The sequence below is a fragment of the Nerophis ophidion genome, linkage group LG03 (genome assembly GCF_033978795.1).
Source record: "Nerophis ophidion isolate RoL-2023_Sa linkage group LG03, RoL_Noph_v1.0, whole genome shotgun sequence".
Classification (NCBI taxonomy): domain Eukaryota; kingdom Metazoa; phylum Chordata; class Actinopteri; order Syngnathiformes; family Syngnathidae; genus Nerophis; species Nerophis ophidion.
The window spans coordinates 4,033,132-4,053,683 of NC_084613.1; the positions used below are offsets into that span (position 1 = coordinate 4,033,132).

Genomic DNA, 20,552 nt, shown 5'->3' on the forward strand with positions numbered 1-20,552 from the left:
AAATTCGATAAACTTATTAGTTAGCTTTTATCGCTTAACAACTAATTCAGACAGTTATTGTGCTATTTTTCCTTGATGGGCAATGAACGTGTTCCGGAAGTGGGCGGATTTCCTTAAACTTAGCATTACAGTATGTTGGTTAACTCCTAGCAAACTCCTGGAATGTAAACTTGATTCAAAATCGATTCTTGATTCAACATGATTGTCGATTAAAAACAATTCTCACAATGTATTTTTCCGGTATATAAATTATCATGCAACTTTTTAAAACAGGTTACAGGTAAGAAAAGCTGCTTCTGGCTGCAGGTAGATGCCCTAAAAACGTATTTAAAAATAATAATACTTGAAAAAAAAAGAAAAACGCTTTTAATTCGATTTCTGAAAATTATAAATTATAAAAAACATATTTTTTAAATATTTGAAGTGATGATTAAAAATAATTTCAATGATAATTTAATTATTTAATAATTAAAACTAATTAAACATACAACATTTTCAAATTATAAATTGATTTAGAATCAGGAAGAATAATAATCGCGACTCGAATGTTTTTTTTATTTTTTTTGTGCACAAAAATCTTCTAAACAATAATAAACATTTATTTGGGACCATTTTATTGCTGCTTCATCATGCTAAAATGTTAAGCTCAATATCACCACCTGCTGAAAAAATTAAAGGCCTACTGAAAGCCACTACTAGCGACCACACAGTCTGATAGTTTATATATCAATGATGAAATATTAACATTGCAACACACGCCAATACGGCTTTTTTAGATTACTAAATTATAATTTTAAATTTCCCGCGAAGTATCCTGTTGGAAACGTCGCGGAATGATGACGCTTATAATGACGCGTGCGTGTGACGTCACCGGTGGTAGCGGATATGTTCCTCCAGCACCCATCACGGCTAATAGTAGTCTGTTTTTATCACATAATTACACAGTATTTTGGACATCTGTGTTGCTGAATATTTTGCAATTTGTTCAAATAATAAGGGAGACGTCAAAGAAGAAAGATGTTGCGGGAAAGCGGTGTATTGCAGCGGGCTGTAGCAACACAAACACAGCCGGTGTTTCTTTGTTTGTTGTGAAGCTTTAATATGGAACAGAGCGGTCAAGCGATTATGTTTCTCTACCACATGTGAACCGGCAGGTTTCGGTGAGAAAATTGTGGTAATAAGTCGGCTCTTACCGTAAACATGAGCGGAGCTTGTGTCGTTCCTCCTGCAGCTGTCAAAGAGGCAGCTGCGAATTTCTTGGCTCCTCTGTGGCTTCCCTCTGAGACACTGGCGGTCACCACACCCCTCCGACTTTCAAGTATGACTATATAATCTCAATAAAACACTAGTAACACAATAAAGCAGATAAGGGATTTTCCAGAATTTTCCTAGTAAATGTGTCTAATAACGGCTTCACGGTGGAAGAGGGGTTAGTGCGTCTGCCTCACAATACGAAGGTCCTACAGTCCTGGGTTCAATTCCAGGCTGAGGATCTTTCTGTGTGGAGTTTGCATGTTCTCCCCGTGAATGCGTGGGTTCCCTCCGAGTACTCCGGCTTCCTCCCACTTCCAAAGACATGCACTGGGGATAGGTTGATTGGCAACACTAAAAAAATGGCCCTAGTGTGTGAATGTTGTCTGTCTATCTGTGTTGGCCCTGCGATGAGGTGGCGACTTGTCCAGGGTGTACCCCGCCTTCCGCCCGATAGGCACCAGCGCCCCCCGCGACCCCGAAAGGGAATAAGCGGTAGAAAATGGATGGATGGATAGATGTGTCTAATAACATCTGAATCGCTCCCACTGCCCTCGTCTTTTTTCTTTCTTTCTTCTAGTCCTTCACTCTCACTATCCTCACCCACGAATCTTTCATCCTCGCTCAAATTAATGGGGAAATTGTCGCTTTCTCGGTCCGAAACGCTCTAGCTGCTGGTGGCCATGATTGTAAACAACGTTCAGATGTGAGGAGCTCTACAACCCGTGATGTCACGGCCACATCGTCTGCTACCTCCGGTACGGGCAAGGCTTTTTTATTAACGACCAAATGTAGCGAACTTTATTGATGTTCTCTACTAAATCCTTTCAGCAAAAATATGGCAATATCGCGAAATGATCAAGTATGACACATAGAATGGACCTGCTGAAAATCTCATTTCAGTTGGCCTTTAAGTGTTTGAACACCTTTTTCTACCTCGTTTTACGTTATTTAAGTTTTAATACACAGGAAACGTGCAAAACGGATTTATGTTGGAAAACTATTATATTTTGTACTATTTTTACTGCGCCGTACTGTATGACAATGGTGCGTTCATGTACTACAGGACAGTTGGAAGATGGGGAAGTTCCTGTCCAAAAAACGATTTAAAAAAATGTAGTCAACTATAGTTACAAACTTGATGAAGTAATATGTTGGCTTTTAACCCCTGACAAATAATTTGGTCGTGTATCATGTTATTCCTCCTTGATGGCGAATGAACGCGTTCAGGAAGTGGGCGGATTTCCGCAAACGCAGCATTACATCGCTGGTTAGCTGCTAGCAAACAAGAGCAGGAAGCCATCATGTTTCCCTCCACTCAGCGACAAAAACATCGACCTTTTTTGGCTTATTTACTTTTGGCCGCGTACCTTACGTCGGTGCCGGTGTCGGCCAAGCTGGACAGCCTCCGGGAAGTCACCGACGGCAACTGGGAGGACATCCTGACCGGGGAATGGATGATTGAATTGTCAGTAACCTTATGCTAGCCCGCTAAACCGCTAGCCGCATGGCGGACGTTTACTCCTCTAACATGGTCGTTTTATGACATAAATTATTCATTAAAATAATCACTTGGATTGTATATTTAATCTTTATAGTAACACGGCATTGGTGTCGGGATGAAAGCGACATTCCCGCTATCGTCACAGTTGTGTGCTAGCTAGTTTGCTAACTGATGTTTTGAGCTGGGGAATATAAGAACTACACTACCCAGCATGCAACAGTATGCATTTGTTACAATTATATCCTCACCAGCAGAGCGAACCAATAATACCGTATTTCCTTGAATTGCTGCCTGGGCACTAATTAATTTAAAACTTCTTCTCACTCCTGCGCTTACCAAAGGCAGGCGGTAAAGGTAAGCATGCGCTAATTATTTTAAAACCTCTTCTCACTCCGCCACTTACCAAAGGCATGCAGTAAATATATGAGTGTGATGTAAGGATACCATCATGAAAAGCACATTTAATTAAAAAAAACATGTTCATATGGTCTTACTTATAAATGAAGTTCATGCCAGCTCCTTCTGATCAAAAGCATCGATAACTTGTTTAGACTTAGACTTCCTTTTTATTGTCATTCAAATTTGAACTTTACCGTAAAAATAAGAATGACATTTTGTTGCATTAGCTCTTGGTAGTGCAGGATAAAAAAATAGCAATACGGTGCAGATACGTGCAGACGGACATTGCATTTTTTCATATGCATCCAGGTTTATGGATGTATGTTGTCTTTTTAATTCCAAAGAGTTCATCCATTTCGGGGGAAGTTGAGGGGATAATTTAATTATGATGCGTTCAAGAGTCTTACTTCCTGAGGGAAGAAGCTGTTACAGGACCTGGAGGTTCTGCTTTGGAGGCTGCGGAACCTCGTCCTAGAGTCCACCAGTGAAAACAGTCCTTGGTGGGGGTGGAAGGAGTCTTTGCAGATTTTCTTAGCCCTGGTCAGGCAGCGGCTTTTTGCGATCTCCTAGATAGGAGGAAGAGGAGTCCTGATGATCTTTTCCGTCTCTGGAGAGACTTCCAGTCTGAGTCATTGCAGGCTCCAGTCCAGACAGAGATGCTGTTGGTCAGCAGGCTCTCTATAGTTCCTCTGTAGAATGTGGTGAGAATGGGGGGGAGGGGGCTGTGCTTTTTTCATCCGACGCAAAAAGTGCATGCGCTGCTGAGCTCTTTTTACAAGATCTCCGGTGTGTAGGGACCAGGTTATATTGTCAGTGATCTGCACCCCCTGGAACTTGGTGCTGCTTACCATCTCCACCGGTGTGCCGTTGATGAAGGGTGGAGCGTGGCTGGACTGGTGCTTCCTGAAGTCAACGATGATCTCCTCGGTCTTGTCGACGTTCAGGACCAGGTTGTTGGTTGTGCACCAGTCAACCAGATGTTTCACCTCCTCCCTGTAGTCCATGTCATTATTGTCACGGATGAGGCCCACTTTATAGAAGTCTTCCTTATCTTTCTTCAGTTTTAAAAGTCTCTCTGTCTCGATGGAGATCTTCCTTTATTACCTCCTGCTTCGATTGAAAGTCCAGTTTAGAAAACTGCTATCAGTTAGCTCGGCTCCTCAAGTGCGGGCGACGACAGAATTATCCTCGAAAAACTCCCCATCCCGTTCTGCTCCGTGGGTGATCTCTTTATCCACTGCCACCATGAAGTGTTATTGTATAAAAAATACACTGGGTATTTAGGACTGGAACATGTTTTATTTCAGCCCGGTTGTTTACATAGCCAGCATAGGAGTGTTATGTCCGTCCCAGCACATATCACGTCACTCATTGTCACTTCTTCTGCAGCCGAGTAGTCGCAAGAAGGATCACTAGCACCCTCTACCACCAGGAGGCGGGAGTTAATGACTAATATTTGACACACGCAGCTACGGTATGTTAATAAAACATAGCTGCGTACTGTTCTTTTTAAAATATTCAATAGCTTGGACCTTAAATCCTACTGAATAGCTCTTAATCGTCTTCCTTTTATGCAATTTCAAATTACCGGTATTGAAATCAGCCTTCTCCATTTTGAAAATGATGACAGGGGAGTGTCACGAGTTTGACCCGGCAGTAATACTAAGCATGCGCTAATTATTTTGCGAAGCTAGTTCGACTCAGCAGTAATTCCAGGCAGGTGCATACTATATACCCGGCGGCAATTCGAGGAAATACGGTATTTTTGTCGTTTTTAACTTGGTGTATTTCTTTTGAAACTTATGTTTTTTCGTGTGTATTCACCTGCTCAAACGTCACACCCCGCAGCTACGCACCGTGGTGCCCCGCCTGCCAACAGCTGCAGCCGGTCTGGAAGGAGTTTGCGGACTGGGGGGACGACATGGGGGTCAACATAGCCAAAGTGGACGTGACGGAACAACCAGGTATGACAAAGTGCACGACAATGCTTGTAAAAGTACAACATCAGCTATATTGACTTTGTATGTTTCGTTACCTGCTTCCAAATAATGTTTTTTCTTTAATAAACTAACATTTGCTGCTCTCTTGAAGGTCTGAGCGGGAGATTCATCATTACGTCACTTCCGACAATTTACCAGTAAGTTATTTATTTATTTTTTTTCCAACAATTTTAAAAGTCCTACAAACAAAACTACTTTTTAATCCACTATAGTGGACATTTTTCAGGAAACCCTTGTGGTGTCGGTTTCCTGAAAAAATAAAATAGAATTGTCAGACACTTCCTGTCCATTTTGTATAGTTGTTATCCACTCCTCACTTTTAGTGGCAGTGGTGAGGTCACCTCACCTTTTGTGGTGCTTCTAATTACTGTTTTTCCTGACGTATGAATTTACTTGCTAATTTCCTTTTCTTGGCTGGTAACGCGGTTCCAGTTTAACTTGGTTTGGAATGTACAAAATAAACACATAATATTTTCTTGTTTCACTACTTCACATTCAAGCTCGCTTAGTGCCGCGGTTAGCATGTTCCCCTCTACTCTCTCCTACGTGTGTACGGGCTAGATCTGCATCTTAGAACAGTCATTATTTTAGAGTTGCACGATTATGGCTAAAATAATAATCCAAATTATTTTGATCAATATTGAAATCACGATTACTAACCCACGTTTGTACAATTATGTCAGGTAAATCTGTGTTGGACGGGATTGAACGCGACACCATTAATGTTATTTTTCATTAAATAGTCTAATAATAAGGATACGTAAACATTGTCAGGTTCAAACACTGATGACATCTATTAAACGAGACAAGAAGCAAGGAATTAAACAGAGACAGAACTAAATTTGGCTCAACTTGAGGAGAAACGTCTGGGCTGTACTCTTGTAGTCTCCAGCCCGCTCCGGCGAAAGATTGTGCGTCACCTCTTTTTATTTGTTTACGTAACAACAGCTGTTTGTAAAGGAATGGGGGGTATGTATACAGCCATAGTTTTCGGTCACATTAACACAAAAGAAAAAGACGCCTCGGGCTTGGACTGGTCCTGGATCGAGCTTGGGCAGTATTGGATCAAAATAGATAACCCCTCCTGTCTCCTCTCATCGTACACAATGGAATTTTACAAGCCTTTAGTTTAGTACAACAAAGACAGCCTCTTGTCTGTTCACTGGAAACTCAGAGAACGGAAAGTTTTTGGATAATTAACATACAATTTTTTTTGACAATTATCCATATAGGTAAAGACAAATATTAGTTTTTTTTTCATAATTTGTATTAATGTGTCGTCTCTTTCTTATTATGTGATGCCTTTGGCTTTATTTTTCCATTTTTGGCGCTTTTTTTTATGGTGCCATAAAAACACCAGTCTCATAGGTGGCCCACGTTTCTTTTATTGGACACCTCGCCTGGCCTACTTGTACATTTGATCGTTTATAGTGTGAAACATCTATGACAAATTACAAATATCTATGTACTTGTAGTTATTTAGTGTAAGGATTGAACTCATGTGAAAGAGGACTTCAGCGCACAAATACATTTCAACATTCCCTGGCTTCATACACGGTTGCACAGGTGGTGCATGAATTCCAATAGGGAGCAGGTTTTGCCAGAAATTAATTTATAACTATGCACCGCAAAACATTCACAAAACAGTACATGACATGAACTGTATTTTAAAGTACAAACCCCGTTTCCATATGAGTTGGGAAATTGTGTTAGATGTAAATATAAACGGAATACAATGATTTGCAAATCCTTTTCAACCCATATTCAATTGAATGCACTACAAAGACAAGATATTTGACGTTCAAACTCATAAACTTTATAAATTTTTTTGCAAATAATAATTAACTTAGAATTTTGTGGCTGCAACACGTGCCAAAGTAGTTGGGAAAGGGCATGTTCACCACTGTGTTACATCACCTTTTCTTTTAACAACACTCAATAAACGTTTGGGAACTGAGGAAACTAATTGTTGAAGCTTTGAAAGTGGATTTCTTTCCAATTCTTGGTCTCCGCTGTCGTATTTTACGCTTCATAATGCGCCACACATTTTCCATGGGAGACAGGTCTGGACTGCAGGCAGGCCAGGAAAGTACCTTCACTCTTTTACTACAAAGTCACGCTGTTGTACCATGTGGCTTGGTATTTTCTTGCTGAAAAGAGCAGTGGTGTCCATGATAACGTTGCTTGGATGACAACATATGTTGCTCCAAAACCTGTATGGACCTTTCGGCATTAATGGTGCCTTCACAGATGTGTAAGTTACCCATGCCTTGGGCACTAATGCACCCCCATACCATCACAGATGCTGGCTTTTGAATTTTGCGCCTATAACAATCCGAATGGTTCTTTTCCTCTTTGTTCCGGAGGACACCATGTCCACAGTTTCCAAATAAAATTTGAAATGTGGACTCGTCAGACCACACAACACTTTTCCACTTTGCATCAGTCCATATTAGATGAGCTCGGGCCCAGCGAAGCCGGCGTCTTTTCTGGGTGTTGTTGATAAATGGGTTTGGCTTTGCATAGTAGAGTTTTAACTTGCACTTACAGATGTAGCGACCAACTGTAGTTACTGACAGTGGTTTTATGAAGTGTTCCTGAGCCCATGTGATGATATCCTTTACACACTAATGTCGGTTTTTGATGCGGTACCGTCTGAGGGATCAAAAGTCCGTAATATCATCACTTACGTGCAGTGATTTCGCCAGATTCTCTTTACCTTTTGATGATTTTACGGAAAGTATATGGTAAAATCCCTAAATTCCTTGCAATAGCTCTTTGAGAAATGTTGTTCTAAAACTGTTCGACAATTTGCTTACAAAGTGGTGACCCTCACCCCATCCTTGTTTGTGAATTACTTAGCATTTCATGGAAGCTGTTTTTATACCCAATCATGGCACCCACCTGTTCCCAATTAGCCTGCACACCTGTGGGATGGTCCAAATAAGTGTTTGATGAGCATTCCTCAACTTTATCAGTATTTATTGCCACCTTTCCCAACTCTTTTGTCACGTGTTGCTGGCATCAAATTCTAAAGTTAATAATGATTTGCAACAAAAAAAAAAAAAAGATTAGTTTGAACATCAAATATGTTGTCTTTGTAGCATATTCAACTGAAAATGGCTTGAAAAGGATTTGCAAATCATTGTATTCTGTTTATATTTACATCTAACACAATATCCAACTCATATGGAACGGGGTTTGTACATGCATGACGCACTTTAAGTTAAAATTCAAAGGAACTATCTAGAACTCTTGTGTTTGTGTGTGCGTGTGTTCCAGCTGTAAAGATGGCGTTTTCCGCAAGTACCAAGGCGCTCGCACCAAAGACGACTTCCTCAGCTACATCGATGCTCAAAAATGGAAAGCCGTGGAGCCGATCTCCTCCTGGTTCGGGCCCTCGTCTTTTCTGTGAGTCGCCGTGACGATGAGAGGCTGCAGCCATTGGGTTGATCCTTTTGTCGTAAAAATAACGTGACTGACCCCGTCAAGTCTATTGTTGGCTCAGCACGGAAGCAAACCACATCTGATGTGCTCTTAAACTCCTTTTCCTTGTCGTTTTCATTGCAGAATGAACTCAATGTCTGCTCTCTTCAAGCTCTCCATGTTCATAAGGGTAAGTCGTTTTATCCACGTCAGCGATTGGTCAATAGATCATATTAATGGATTCTTTATCCAACCTGCGTAACATACAACATGAGTGTAACCGAAAGCAGCAATAAAATGTTCAGGACTTCATCGTCTAATTTGCATAATAATGTGTGACGTCGCTAGAGATGATGTTTGTTAAGAAATGATCGATTTCGATGACATTATCGAATCTTCTTATCGAACCAATTCCTTATCGAATCCAGATAGGTTGTTGTATATGGAAAAAAACATAATACTAGGTTTGACAAAAGCTCACCTATTTTTTAAGAAAAAAATAAAATACAAATAAATATTGACTGTTGTTACCCCCCCCCCCCCCCCCCCCAAAAAAAATTCATAAAATAAATAAATATTGACTGTTAGTGCCCCTTTAACCCTTGTATTATGTTGGAAAAAATGACATTGAATATGTTGCGGGTCGTTTTGACCCGTACTGTGTAAATGCACTCAAAACAGTCAAGAAAACAGGTTAAACCAATAACAATTTTATTTTAGGTTATATAAACATTTAGAAAAGTGACATACAATACATTTTTTAATTCCAATTGTATTATGTTAAGGGTCAATTTGACCCATTTCAGTTTTTGTGTTGCTCAAAGTACTGGTTATCCTTTCTTTTTCTTGCTGAAATCTGGTGACTTTTCCTCATCTAGGGTCATGAACTGGTGTGTAAATCTGGACACTTTGTTGTGTAGTGGAATGTTTGTGCAGAGTTTGTATAAAAAGATGTTGCGAGTCATTTTGACCCAGGCGCTTTAATGTGGGTAAATAGCTGTTCAGATCCAAAAATAAACATGTCTCCTTGATGTACTTTTTACTTTGATGTACAATTGTTTGTATTTTGATTGTCTCTGAGACCCAGAGCCAGGTGTGTGAAGAGATGGAACTTTCTCACACTTGTCCTTGTCTCCTCAGATGTCATCCTTCTGGAGCTCATTTTATGTGGGTTTGTCAAAGAGATGACATGAGAACAGTGACAAGGACAAGTTTGAGAAAGTTCCCTCTCTTCACACACCTGGCTCTGGGTCTCAGAGGCAATCAAAATACAAACAATTGTATATCAAAGTAAAAAGTACATCAAAGAGACTTGTTTATTTTGGCTATTTACCCACATTAAAGCGACTGGGTCAAAATGACCTGCAACATCATATTTGTATACAAACTCTGCAAGACATTCCACTACTCAACAAAGTGTCCAGATTTTACACACCAGTTCATGACCCTAGATGAGGAAAAGTCACCAAATTTCAGCAAGAAAAAGAAAGGATAACCAGTACTTTGATAAACACAAAAACTGAAATGGGTCAAATTGACCCTCAACATAATAGAAGGGGTTTAGTGGGCCACCTAAGAAAAGTACATGCAGGCAAAATCCTGCATTAATTTGTATTGTACAGCACTTTACATTTGAAACACACCAAAGTAATGGTGTTGTTTACTTTTTCCTCCATTACATGTTTTTGATTGATTGATTGAAACTTGTATTAGTAGATTGCACAGTACAGTACATATTCCGTACAATTGACCACTAAATGGTAACACCCCAATAAGTTTTTCAACTTGTTTAAAGGCCAACTGAAATTAGATTTTGTTATTCAAACGGGGATAGCAGGTCCATTCTATGTGTCATACTTGATCATTTCGCCATATTTTGTTGAAAGGATTTAGTAGAGAACATCCACGATAAAGTTCGCAACTTTTGGTCGCTAATAATAAAGCTTTGCCTGTACCGGAAGTAGCAGACGATGTGCGCGTGACGTCACGGGTTGTGGAGCTCCTCACATCTGAACATTGTTTACAATCATGGCCACCAGCAGCGAGTGCGATTCGGACCGAGAAAGCGACGATTTCCCCTTTAATTTGAGCGAGGATGAAAGATTCGCGGATGAGAAAAGTGAGAGTGAAGGACTACAGAAAAAAAAAAAAGGCTAGAGGGCAGTGGGAGCGATTCAGATGTTATTAGACACAATTAATAGGATAATTCTGGAAAATCCCTTATCTGCTTTATTGTGTTACTAGTGTTTTAATGAGATTATATGGTCGTACCTGTACAACCTGAAGGTTGCCCCCGCACCTTTCTTCAGCACCAGTCGACGGGTGGTGGCGATGCCCATCTCTGCCTTTCGCAAGGGACCCTCTTCGAAACATGATCTTTCGAATTGGTCGCTGCATAATACACTGTACTTTGTGTGTGTGGTCCAATCCAACGTTGTTCGCTTGACATCTCTGTTCCATAGTAAAGCTTGATTTGTCATCTTTCGGGAATGTAAACAATGAAATACCGGCTGTGTTTGTGTCGCCAAAGCCGGCTGCAATACACCGCTTCCCACCTACTGCTTTCTTCTTTGACGTCTCCATTGTTCATTGAACAAATTGCAAAAGATTCAGCAACACAGATGTCCAGAATACTGTGGAAATTTTGTGATGAAAACAGACGACTTAATAGCTGGGAACAATGCTGGAACAAAATGTCTTCTACAATCCGTGACATCACATGCACGCGTCATCACACCGAGACGTTTCAGCAGGATATTTCGGCACGAAATTTAAAATTGCAATTTAGTAAACTAAATTGGCATGGGTTAGGGTTCGGGTTAACCCTAACCCGAACCCTAACCCTACAAGATACCGTTAACGTTATCAGACACGTACAAAAAGGCTAACATTAACGTTACCGTTAGTCTAGCTAACACTACTGCAGGCCTGATTGACATTAGAGATGTCCGATAATGGCTTTTTTGCAGATATTCAGCTGACAAGACAGCTGTTTGCCGCTACAAATAATATATTGTTCATTTTTCAGCGTTGCCATAACTACATGACGGAACACCTGGGGATCCCCGTGTGGGGCTCGTACGTTATATTCGGCCTGGCCACGCTCTTCTCCGGCCTCGCTCTCGGACTGGTAAGAAAGAAAACGCAACGTTTGCTTCATTTGATCGGTCACAAAGTACACGCTCATTATTGTCTGCCTCTTTTCAGCTGCTGGTGTTCATCGCCGACTTTGTCTTCCCTTCGCGGCGATTCTCCTCCCCTGACTACTACCAGAGTGAGTTTGAATTCTTTGGTCATAATTTTAAATCGGAAGAAAGGGCTAAAAAAAAAAAATACTAAGAAATTTTACTTCCCTAAAGAAAGACCACTTCATACGCCCAAATATGGACATCCTAACACGCACATGTGATTCATTACTAAATCTACAAACCCTGTTGGGAAATTGTGTTAGATGTAAATATAAACGTAATACAATGATTTGCAAATCCTTTTCAACCCATAATCAGTTGAATGCACTACAAAAACAAGATATTTGATGTTCAAACTCATAAACTTTTTTTTTTTTTTTGCCAATAATAATTAACTTAGAATTTCATGGTTTTAAGAAGGGGGACCGGAGGGTGTGTTCCAACTATGGTGGGATCACACTCCTCAGCCTTCCCGGTAAGGTTTATTCAGGTGTACTGGAGAGGAGGCTACGCCGGATAGTCCAACCTCGGATTCAGGAGGAACAGTGTGGTTTTCGTCCTGGTGGTGGAACTGTGGACCAGCTCTATACTCTGGGCAGGGTTCTTGAGGGTGCATGGGAGTTTGCCCAACCAGTCTACATGTGCTTTGTGGACTTGGAGAAGGCATTCCACCGTGTACCCCGGGAAGTCCTGTGGGGAGTGCTCAGAGAGTATGGGGTATCGGACTGTTTGTGGCGGTCCACTCCCTGTATGATCAGTGTCAGAGCTTGGTCCGCATTGCCGGCAGTAAGTCGGTCACGTTTCCAGTGAGGGTTGGACTCCGCCAAGGCTGTCCTTTGTCACCCATTCTGTTCATAACTTTTATGGACAGAATTTCTAAGCGCAGTCAAGGCGTTGAGGGGTTCTGGTTTGGTGACCGCAGGATTAGGTCTCTGCTTTTTGCAGATGATGTGGTCCTGATGGCTTCATCTGGCCGGGATCTTCAGCTCTCACTGGATCGGTTCGCAGCCGAGTGTGAAGCGACCGGAATGAGAATCAGCACCTCCAAGTCTGAGTCCATGGTTCTCTCCCGGAAAAGGGTGGAATGCCATCTCCGGGTTGGGGAGGAGACCCTGCCCCAAGTAGAGGAGTTCAAGTACCTAGGAGTCTTGTTCACGAGTGGGGGAAGAGTGGATCGTGAGATCGACAGGCGGATCGGTGCGGCGTCTTCAGTAATGCAGACGTTGTATCGATCCGTTGTGGTGAAGAAGGAGCTGAGCCGGAAGGCAAAGCTCTCAATTTACCGGTCGATCTACGTTCCCATCCTCACCTATGGTCATGAGCTTTGGGTCATGACCGAAAGGATAAGATCACGGGTACAAGCGGCCCAAATGAGTTTCCAAAAGGGGCTCTCCCTTACAGATAGGGTGAGAAGCTCTGTCATCCGGGGGGAACTCAAAGTAAAGCCGCTGCTCCTCCACATTGAGAGGAGCCAGATGAGGTGGTTTGGGCATCTGGTCAGGAGGCCACCCGAACGCCTCCCTAGGGAGGTGTTTAGGGCACGTCCAACCGGTAGGAGGCCACGGGGAAGACCCAGGACATGTTGGGAAGACTATGTCTCCCGGCTGGCCTGGTAATGCCTCGGAATCCCCCGGGAGGAGCTGGGCGAAGTTGCTGGAGAGAGAAAAGTCTGGGCTTCCCTGCTTAGGCTGCTGCCCCCGCGACCCGACCTCGGATAAGCGGAAGAAGATGGATGGATTTCATGGCTGCAACACGTGCCAAAGTAGTTGGGAAAGGGCATGTTCACCACTATGTTACATCACCTTTTCTTTTAACAACACTCCATAAATGTTTGGGAACTGAGGAAACTAATTGTTGAAGCTTTGAAAGTGGAATTCTTTCCCATTCTTGTTTTATGTAGAGCTTCAGTCGTTCAACAGTCCGGGGTCTCCGCTGTCGTATTTTACGCTTCATAATGCGCCACACATTTTCCATGGGAGACAGGTCTGGACTGCAGGCGGGCCAGGAAAGTACCCATACTCTTTTTTTTTTTTACGAAGCCACGCTGTTGTAACACGTGCTGAATGTGGCCTGGCATTGTCTTGCTGAAATAAGCAGGGGCGTCCATGAAAAAGACGGCGCTTAGATGGCAGCATATGTTGTTCCAAAACCTGTATGTACCTTTCAGCATTAATGGTGCCTTCACAGATGTTACCCATACCTTGGGCACTAATGCACCCCCATACCATCACAGATGCTGGCTTTTACACTTTGCATCGATAACAGTCTGGGGGTTCGCTTCCCCTTAGGTCCGGATGACACAATGGCGAATATTTCCAAAAACAATTTGAAATGTGGACTCATCAGACCACAGAACACTTTTCCACTTTGCATCAGTCCACCTTAGATGATCTCGGGCCCAGAGAAGCTCGTGGCGTTTCTGGATGTTGTTGATAAATGGCTTTCGCTTTGCATAGTAGAGCTTTAACTTGCACTTACAGATGTAGTGACAAACTGTATTTAGTGACAGTGGTTTTCTGGAGTGTTCCTGAGCCCATGTGGTGATATCCTTTAGAGATTGATGTCGGTTTTTGATACAGTGCCGAAGGTCACGGTCATTCAATGTTGGTTTCCGGCCTTGCCGCTTACGTGGACTGATTACTCCAGATTCTCTGAACCTTTTGATGATATTATGGAGCGTAGATGTTGAAATCCCTAAATTTCTTGCAATGTCACTTTGAGAAAGGTTGTTCTTAAACTGTTTGACTATTTGCTCACGCAGTTGTGGACAAAGGGGTGTACCTCGCCCCATCCTTTCTTGTGAAAGACTGAGCATTTTTTGGGAAGCTGTTTTTATAGCCAATCATGGCACCCACCTGTTCCCAATTAGCCTGCACACCTGTGGGATGTTCCAAATAAGTGTTTGATGAGCATCCCTCAACTTTTTTAGGATTTATCGCCACCTTTCCCAACTTCTTTGTCACGTGTTGCTGGCATCCAATTCTAAAGTTGATGATTATTTAATAAATCAATCAAATATGTTGTCTTTGTAGCATATTCAACTGAATATGGGTTGAAAAGGATTTGCAAATCATTGTATTCTGTTTATATTTACATCTAACACAATTTCCCAACTCATATGGAAATGGGGTTTGTATTACGACTGAATACAAAAAAATAATAATGCATGGAAGAGTTAACACAAACATGATATCCATCAAAAGATGCATCCATCATCGCCACTATTACTCCGCCATTACCCCAACAAGCTTATTCGACATCACTCGTCAGCTTTTCGTTTCTTCTCCCCCCCCCCGCCCCGCAACGTGCAGAAAAGCAAACGCTGGATCAAGCCCGGCTAATCCAGCAACAGGAGGAGGAGCACGAGGCAGACGGCGAGGAGGACGACGACGAAGAGGAGGAGTACGAGGACAGAGACCCGGACGGCGTGTGGAGGACGCGGAGGCGAAGAGACTCCCCCGGGCCACGCAAAGGACACGCCTTGTCGGACGACGCCCTGAGGAAGAGGGTGGCTCTTAGCCGCCAGGACAAGGAGGAGGACGAGGACGAAGAAGACGAGGAGGACTCGTAGAGCGGCGGCGCGGAGCGTCACGTGACCCGTGCTACTCGACGTGAAGTCGACCGGAGTGGGAGGAGACTCGCTCTTTGCAAAATTGTTTACAACGCCAGGCTTCTGCCCTATCGACCTCCCCCCTAAGATAAGGCGCCATCTTTTTTACCTTCTCTCTCCTCCCTCACTTCACAGGAGAACTACCCTCATTTCCGCACCGGTGTTGTAAGTCGCATCCACCAAATTTTAGAAGAAATAATTATTTGTACATATTAGACGCATCTGGCCATGAGTCGCAGACATACAGTCCAGGACAAAAGTGTGGACACGCCTTCTCCTCATTCTATGAGTTTTCTTTATTTTCTATTTACATAGTAGATTGTCTATGAATGAACACATGTGGAGTTATGTACTTCACACAAAAAAAGGTGAAATAACATGAAAACATGTTTTATATTCTAGTTTCTTCAAAATAGCCCTGATTTACTTTTTCGCTCACTCTTGGCATTCTCTTTTTTTGTTTTGTTTTTTTTGTTTGTTTGTTTTTTGTTTTTTTTCCCCTTGGCCTCAGTCTGCACCCCTTCTCCAGGGCCCAGGCTAAGACGGATTTTTTAAATTTTATTTTAATCTTCTATTTTTTCCTGAAGGAACTCTCCTGACGGAATAAATAAAGTACTATCTAATCTAATCTAATCTAATAAACTTCATGAGAACCCTAAAATGGTTTTCACTTCACAGGTGTGGAGAGAATGCCAAGTATGTGCAAAGTGTGGCTATTTTGAAGAAACTAGAATATAAAACATGTTTTCAATGATATCACTTTTTTTGTTGTTCACACATGTGTTCATTCATAGTTTTGATGTGACAATCTACAATGTAAGTAGTCATGGAAATAAAGAAAACGCATTGAAGCAGGAGAAGTTGTGTCCATACTTTTGGCCTGTACTGTAAAATCGGTACAAAAGATTTTGTAAATCTTTATTTACATACCTTGTGGTGCCTGTCAGACGGCAGTAAAACGGACGATCATACAAAATAAATCATCATCATGGACCCACTAGCAGAGGAAGCTCGTTCTCCAATCAGCTAAACACACTCAATAACTCCACGCTGAGGTTTTGGTGAATTTACGAAACTGAAACAATGCAAAACGAATGCCATTGTAAGTGAATTATACCAACACCGACACTTGTGTTAGCATATTCGCTAATGCTAACAGCGCTAGCTTGATTACATTATAATGAAACTAAATATGCATTAAAAAAATACTTTTACAGACAGGACACATGGGACTGTTAAGTAAGTATGAATTGTTTTAGATGTATTGTAAAATGTACAAATGTTGCTCGGAGTGGTGAATGGAGAACTCTTTCTAACCAGAAACGCTATGGCGGGATATACTTCCGGCACAAAAGAGGAAGTCCATTGTCAGTGAGTGAACTGGTCGAAAAGAGGGGGTCATTTCACAAACAATAACATACCATTTCAGTGTCTGTTAGCGTAATATGACAATTATTTGTTGAATACAATACATTATGGTCATTGGTGAAGAAAAATCCCTAATCTGCGCCGTTTCACAACCCGCAGGGTGCAAAGCGTTGGAAAAAAGTAGTGGTTTGTAGTCCATAATATACGGTAACTTGGCTTTTTGCTGTGCATTTTTCTTTCTTTATCTTTCATGTTGAACATACAAAATATTAAACCGTTACATACATTACATTTTCATTGATTTCTTCAATTCTAAAATACTAAACCTTATTTAATACATTTCATGAAATAAAAATAATCCTAATTTAGATCTTCAAATATGAAGAAATAAATACATTTTTTTTTCAATGCATTTATTTCAAATTATGTTTGCCAAATGAGTACATTATTTCACATTTACTAATTAATGCAAAATCTGTATTGCGAAACAATTGGAATCTATTTTATCGGCGCTTGCCCCCTGAAAACATCAGCATTTTCGACAAGCCTTTTTATAAAGAAAAGCAAACTTTCAGATAATAAATACTGTGTGAAAAGAATAGAATGGAACGTAGATAAAACAAGTGCAGTATTTTCATGAGGTAATGTAATAATAATGTACTGTATTCATCTTGGATGGCGGACTTCTGTGGTACCTCCCCCCAGCTGCTTCTCTGTCAAACACATAATCGGCAGCTTCTCCATATTTTCATGGATAAACAACTGCCCTTTTGGATATTATTTTATCGTCCTCGGCTGGCGTTATCGACTCAATTCTGCTTCAGTATGGCGCAGACTAGCAACGCTACGCTCCAGCTGCTTTTACACACTGTCATGTTTTGACAATTTCCTTCTTTAATTCAATGAGTATAATCCACTTTTTTTTCTCATGGTTAGAAAAACCAACTCATGTCCGTGTTTGTGAGTTAGAGCGGCTGTTTTGGTCGGATCTTATTGTGACACTTGGGAACCCAATTATTGCTCGGAGCCTAAAACATGACAGTTAACTTGTACCCTGTAAGGTACCACTCTATTTATTGAAGTGGTTTATAGTTGATTTCATTTTGGCTACGTTTACATCGCGGCGTTATATATACTTAAAATAAATTTAAAAAAAACGACAAACTCTTGTTAGTTTTTTTGTTGTTATATACACGCACAGAGAATAATCTAAGTCTCAACCATATTCACTCCAGATAACTAACCACGTTTCCTCTTTATTGTCGACACCGTATATCAGATATTTCTTTATTTTATTCATTTCTTGTTACAATTTGAAGTGTTGTCTAATCATCAAAGCTTGTTTACTGATGAAGAGCGCAGTCTCGTGCTGTTTCACAATTCATAAATACGGAACAAACCTTTCGTTTTTTTAAATGATACAAGTACAAGTTCTCCTTTTCTTTAAAAATACAGTACAAGTACCAGAAGCTATTGTGTTTTTTAATCAGTGTTTTTTTATTTTTGAAAATATTGTACAACTTCTCTATTTGGTTTTTTTGAAACTCAATTTTATCTTCGAAAATACAGTTCAATAACAAGCCCTTTTAAAAAAAAAAAAAAAAACATTTTAATGCAGCAAAAGTTAAAGGTCTTTTAATAATTTTTTTAAAAATCAGTAAAAGTACAAAAATTATTGTACAGATTGTTAAAAAATAAGACAATGTAAAAAAAAACTGTCTTTATTTTTTTTAAATTCGGTAAAAGTACAAAAGCGCTGTATTTTTTATTTTTTTTGTAAATACAGTAAAAATCAAAGCGCATATTTTCCCATCCATCCATCCATTTTCTACCGCTTATTCCCTTTGGGGTCGCGGGGGGAGCTACAATCGCATATTTTATTTTTTAGAAATCAGTAAAAGTACAAAAGCTCTCTGTATTTTATAATTTAAAAAAATATAGTAAATTCACAAGCTATTTTTAATTTTATTTTTTTTCAAAGTCAGTAATTATTTTTAAAAATATAGTACAAGCACTTTTGTTTTTATTTTTGAAAATATAGTACAAGTCCTATTTGTTTTTTTAAGCTCTTATTTTCATTTTATAAAATACAGTTCAAGTACAAGCTCTTTTAAAAAAAAATTTTTTTTCTAATACAACAAATGTTTATGGTCTTTTATTGATTTAAAAAATGTTAATAATTAAAAGTACAAAAACTCTTTTACTGATTTAAAAAAAAAAAAATAAGACAACGTACAAAACCTGTCTTATTTTTTAAAAATCGGTAAAAGTACAAGAGCGCTGTGTTTTTTTTTTTAAATACAGTAAAAATCAAAGCGCATATTTTCCCATCCATCCATCCATCCATTTTCTACCGCTTATTCCCTTTGGGGTCGCGTGGGGCGCTGGAGCCTATCTCAGCTACAATCGCATATTTTAATTTTTAGAAATCATTAAAAGTACAAAAGCTCTCTGTATTTTATTATTTAAAAAAATATAGTAAATTTTATTTTTTTTTCGAAGTCAGTAATTATTTTGAAAAATATAGTACAAGCACTTTGTTTTGTTTTTATTTTTGATAATATAGTACAAGTCCTATTTGTTTTTTTAAGCTCTTATTTTTATTTTAGTTCAAGTACAAGCTCTTTTTAAATAAAAAAAAAAAGGTTGTTATGTTCAGTCTTTTAATTATAATTTTTTTTTAAATCAGTAAAAGTACAAAAACTCTTTTACTGGTTTTTAAAAAAAAAAATAAGACAACATACAAAACCTCTCTTATTTTTAAAAAATCGGTAAAAGTACAAAAGCGCTGTTTTTAAGTTTTTTTTGTAAATACTGTAAAAACAAAGCGCTTATTTTATTTTTTTAAATCGGTAAAAGTAAAAAAGCTCTCTGTATTTTATTATTTAAAAAAAAAAATACAGTAAAAGTACAAGCTATTTTTTATTTTATTTTTTTTAGGTCAATAAAAGTACCAAAGCTCTGTATTGTATTCTTTTTCAAAATACAGTAAAAGTACAAGCTCTTTTTTTATTTTTAAAACACAATACGAGTACAAAAGGTTTCTGTATTTTGTCATGTTTAAAATACAGTACAACAGTAACTTTTAAAGTTAAAATCATAAGATTTATTTGAAATGAGGGAAAGTTTTAACACATGTGAACTTTAAATGCATCCTTGTAACAAAAGTACTGTAAATGTTTCCTGATGTCAAAAAGCCAGTGTGTTATTGTTTTGACCACATTCTCATTTTCTTTGAGTTTTTTTATCTCCATATACATCATCAACAATACTCTTGAATTATTAGCGCCATTGTTGTTTGATTGTGAGATTTTGTAGCATTCATACTCATCTTTTATTAAACAACTTGGAAACATGCAGATTGTATTGGTTGCTAGGCAACAATAAGCAAGCAATCACAACAAAAACACCTGACCAAAGTCTACTTAGTTTTAATTGGAATACAACTCATTCAATTAATGGCTGCTTCAGTATATTGTGTTGTAATACATTGACTTTCCAGTAGATGTCACCATTGTGCAACTTTTCATTGGAAATATGTCTTGTGTCATTACAGCATGCTTGAAACTGCAGTTATTTTATTGGTGTTTACTTGTTTTAGTGAGATTTTTCACCAAAATTTGCAGGCAATACCATCGCTCAACTTTTCCATTGATTAACTGCCTTATGTCACTAGAGCGATACTTTAAAGTGCAGGTGTTTATCTGGGTTCATGCTGCTAGCATGCTAACATTAGCGGTAGTAACTAAGTCAGTGGGGGTGGGGACTTTTGGGCAGCTAAAGATTGAATATGATTATGATTTTTT

At 39.7% G+C, this 20,552-nt stretch overlaps 1 protein-coding gene across 1 annotated transcript; it reads left to right on the top strand.

The window, feature by feature from the left end:
- Positions 1–2,502: 2,502 nt before the first annotated feature.
- On the top strand, positions 2,503–20,103 carry LOC133548988 (thioredoxin-related transmembrane protein 1-like). The gene is made up of 8 exons (XM_061893986.1): positions 2,503–2,719; positions 5,003–5,118; positions 5,246–5,291; positions 8,437–8,565; positions 8,725–8,770; positions 11,609–11,710; positions 11,788–11,854; positions 15,080–20,103. The coding sequence occupies exons 1-8, from the start codon at positions 2,556–2,558 to the stop codon at positions 15,337–15,339; spliced, it is 930 nt and encodes a 309-aa protein (XP_061749970.1). The 5' UTR covers positions 2,503–2,555; the 3' UTR covers positions 15,340–20,103.
- Positions 20,104–20,552: the final 449 nt, after the last annotated feature.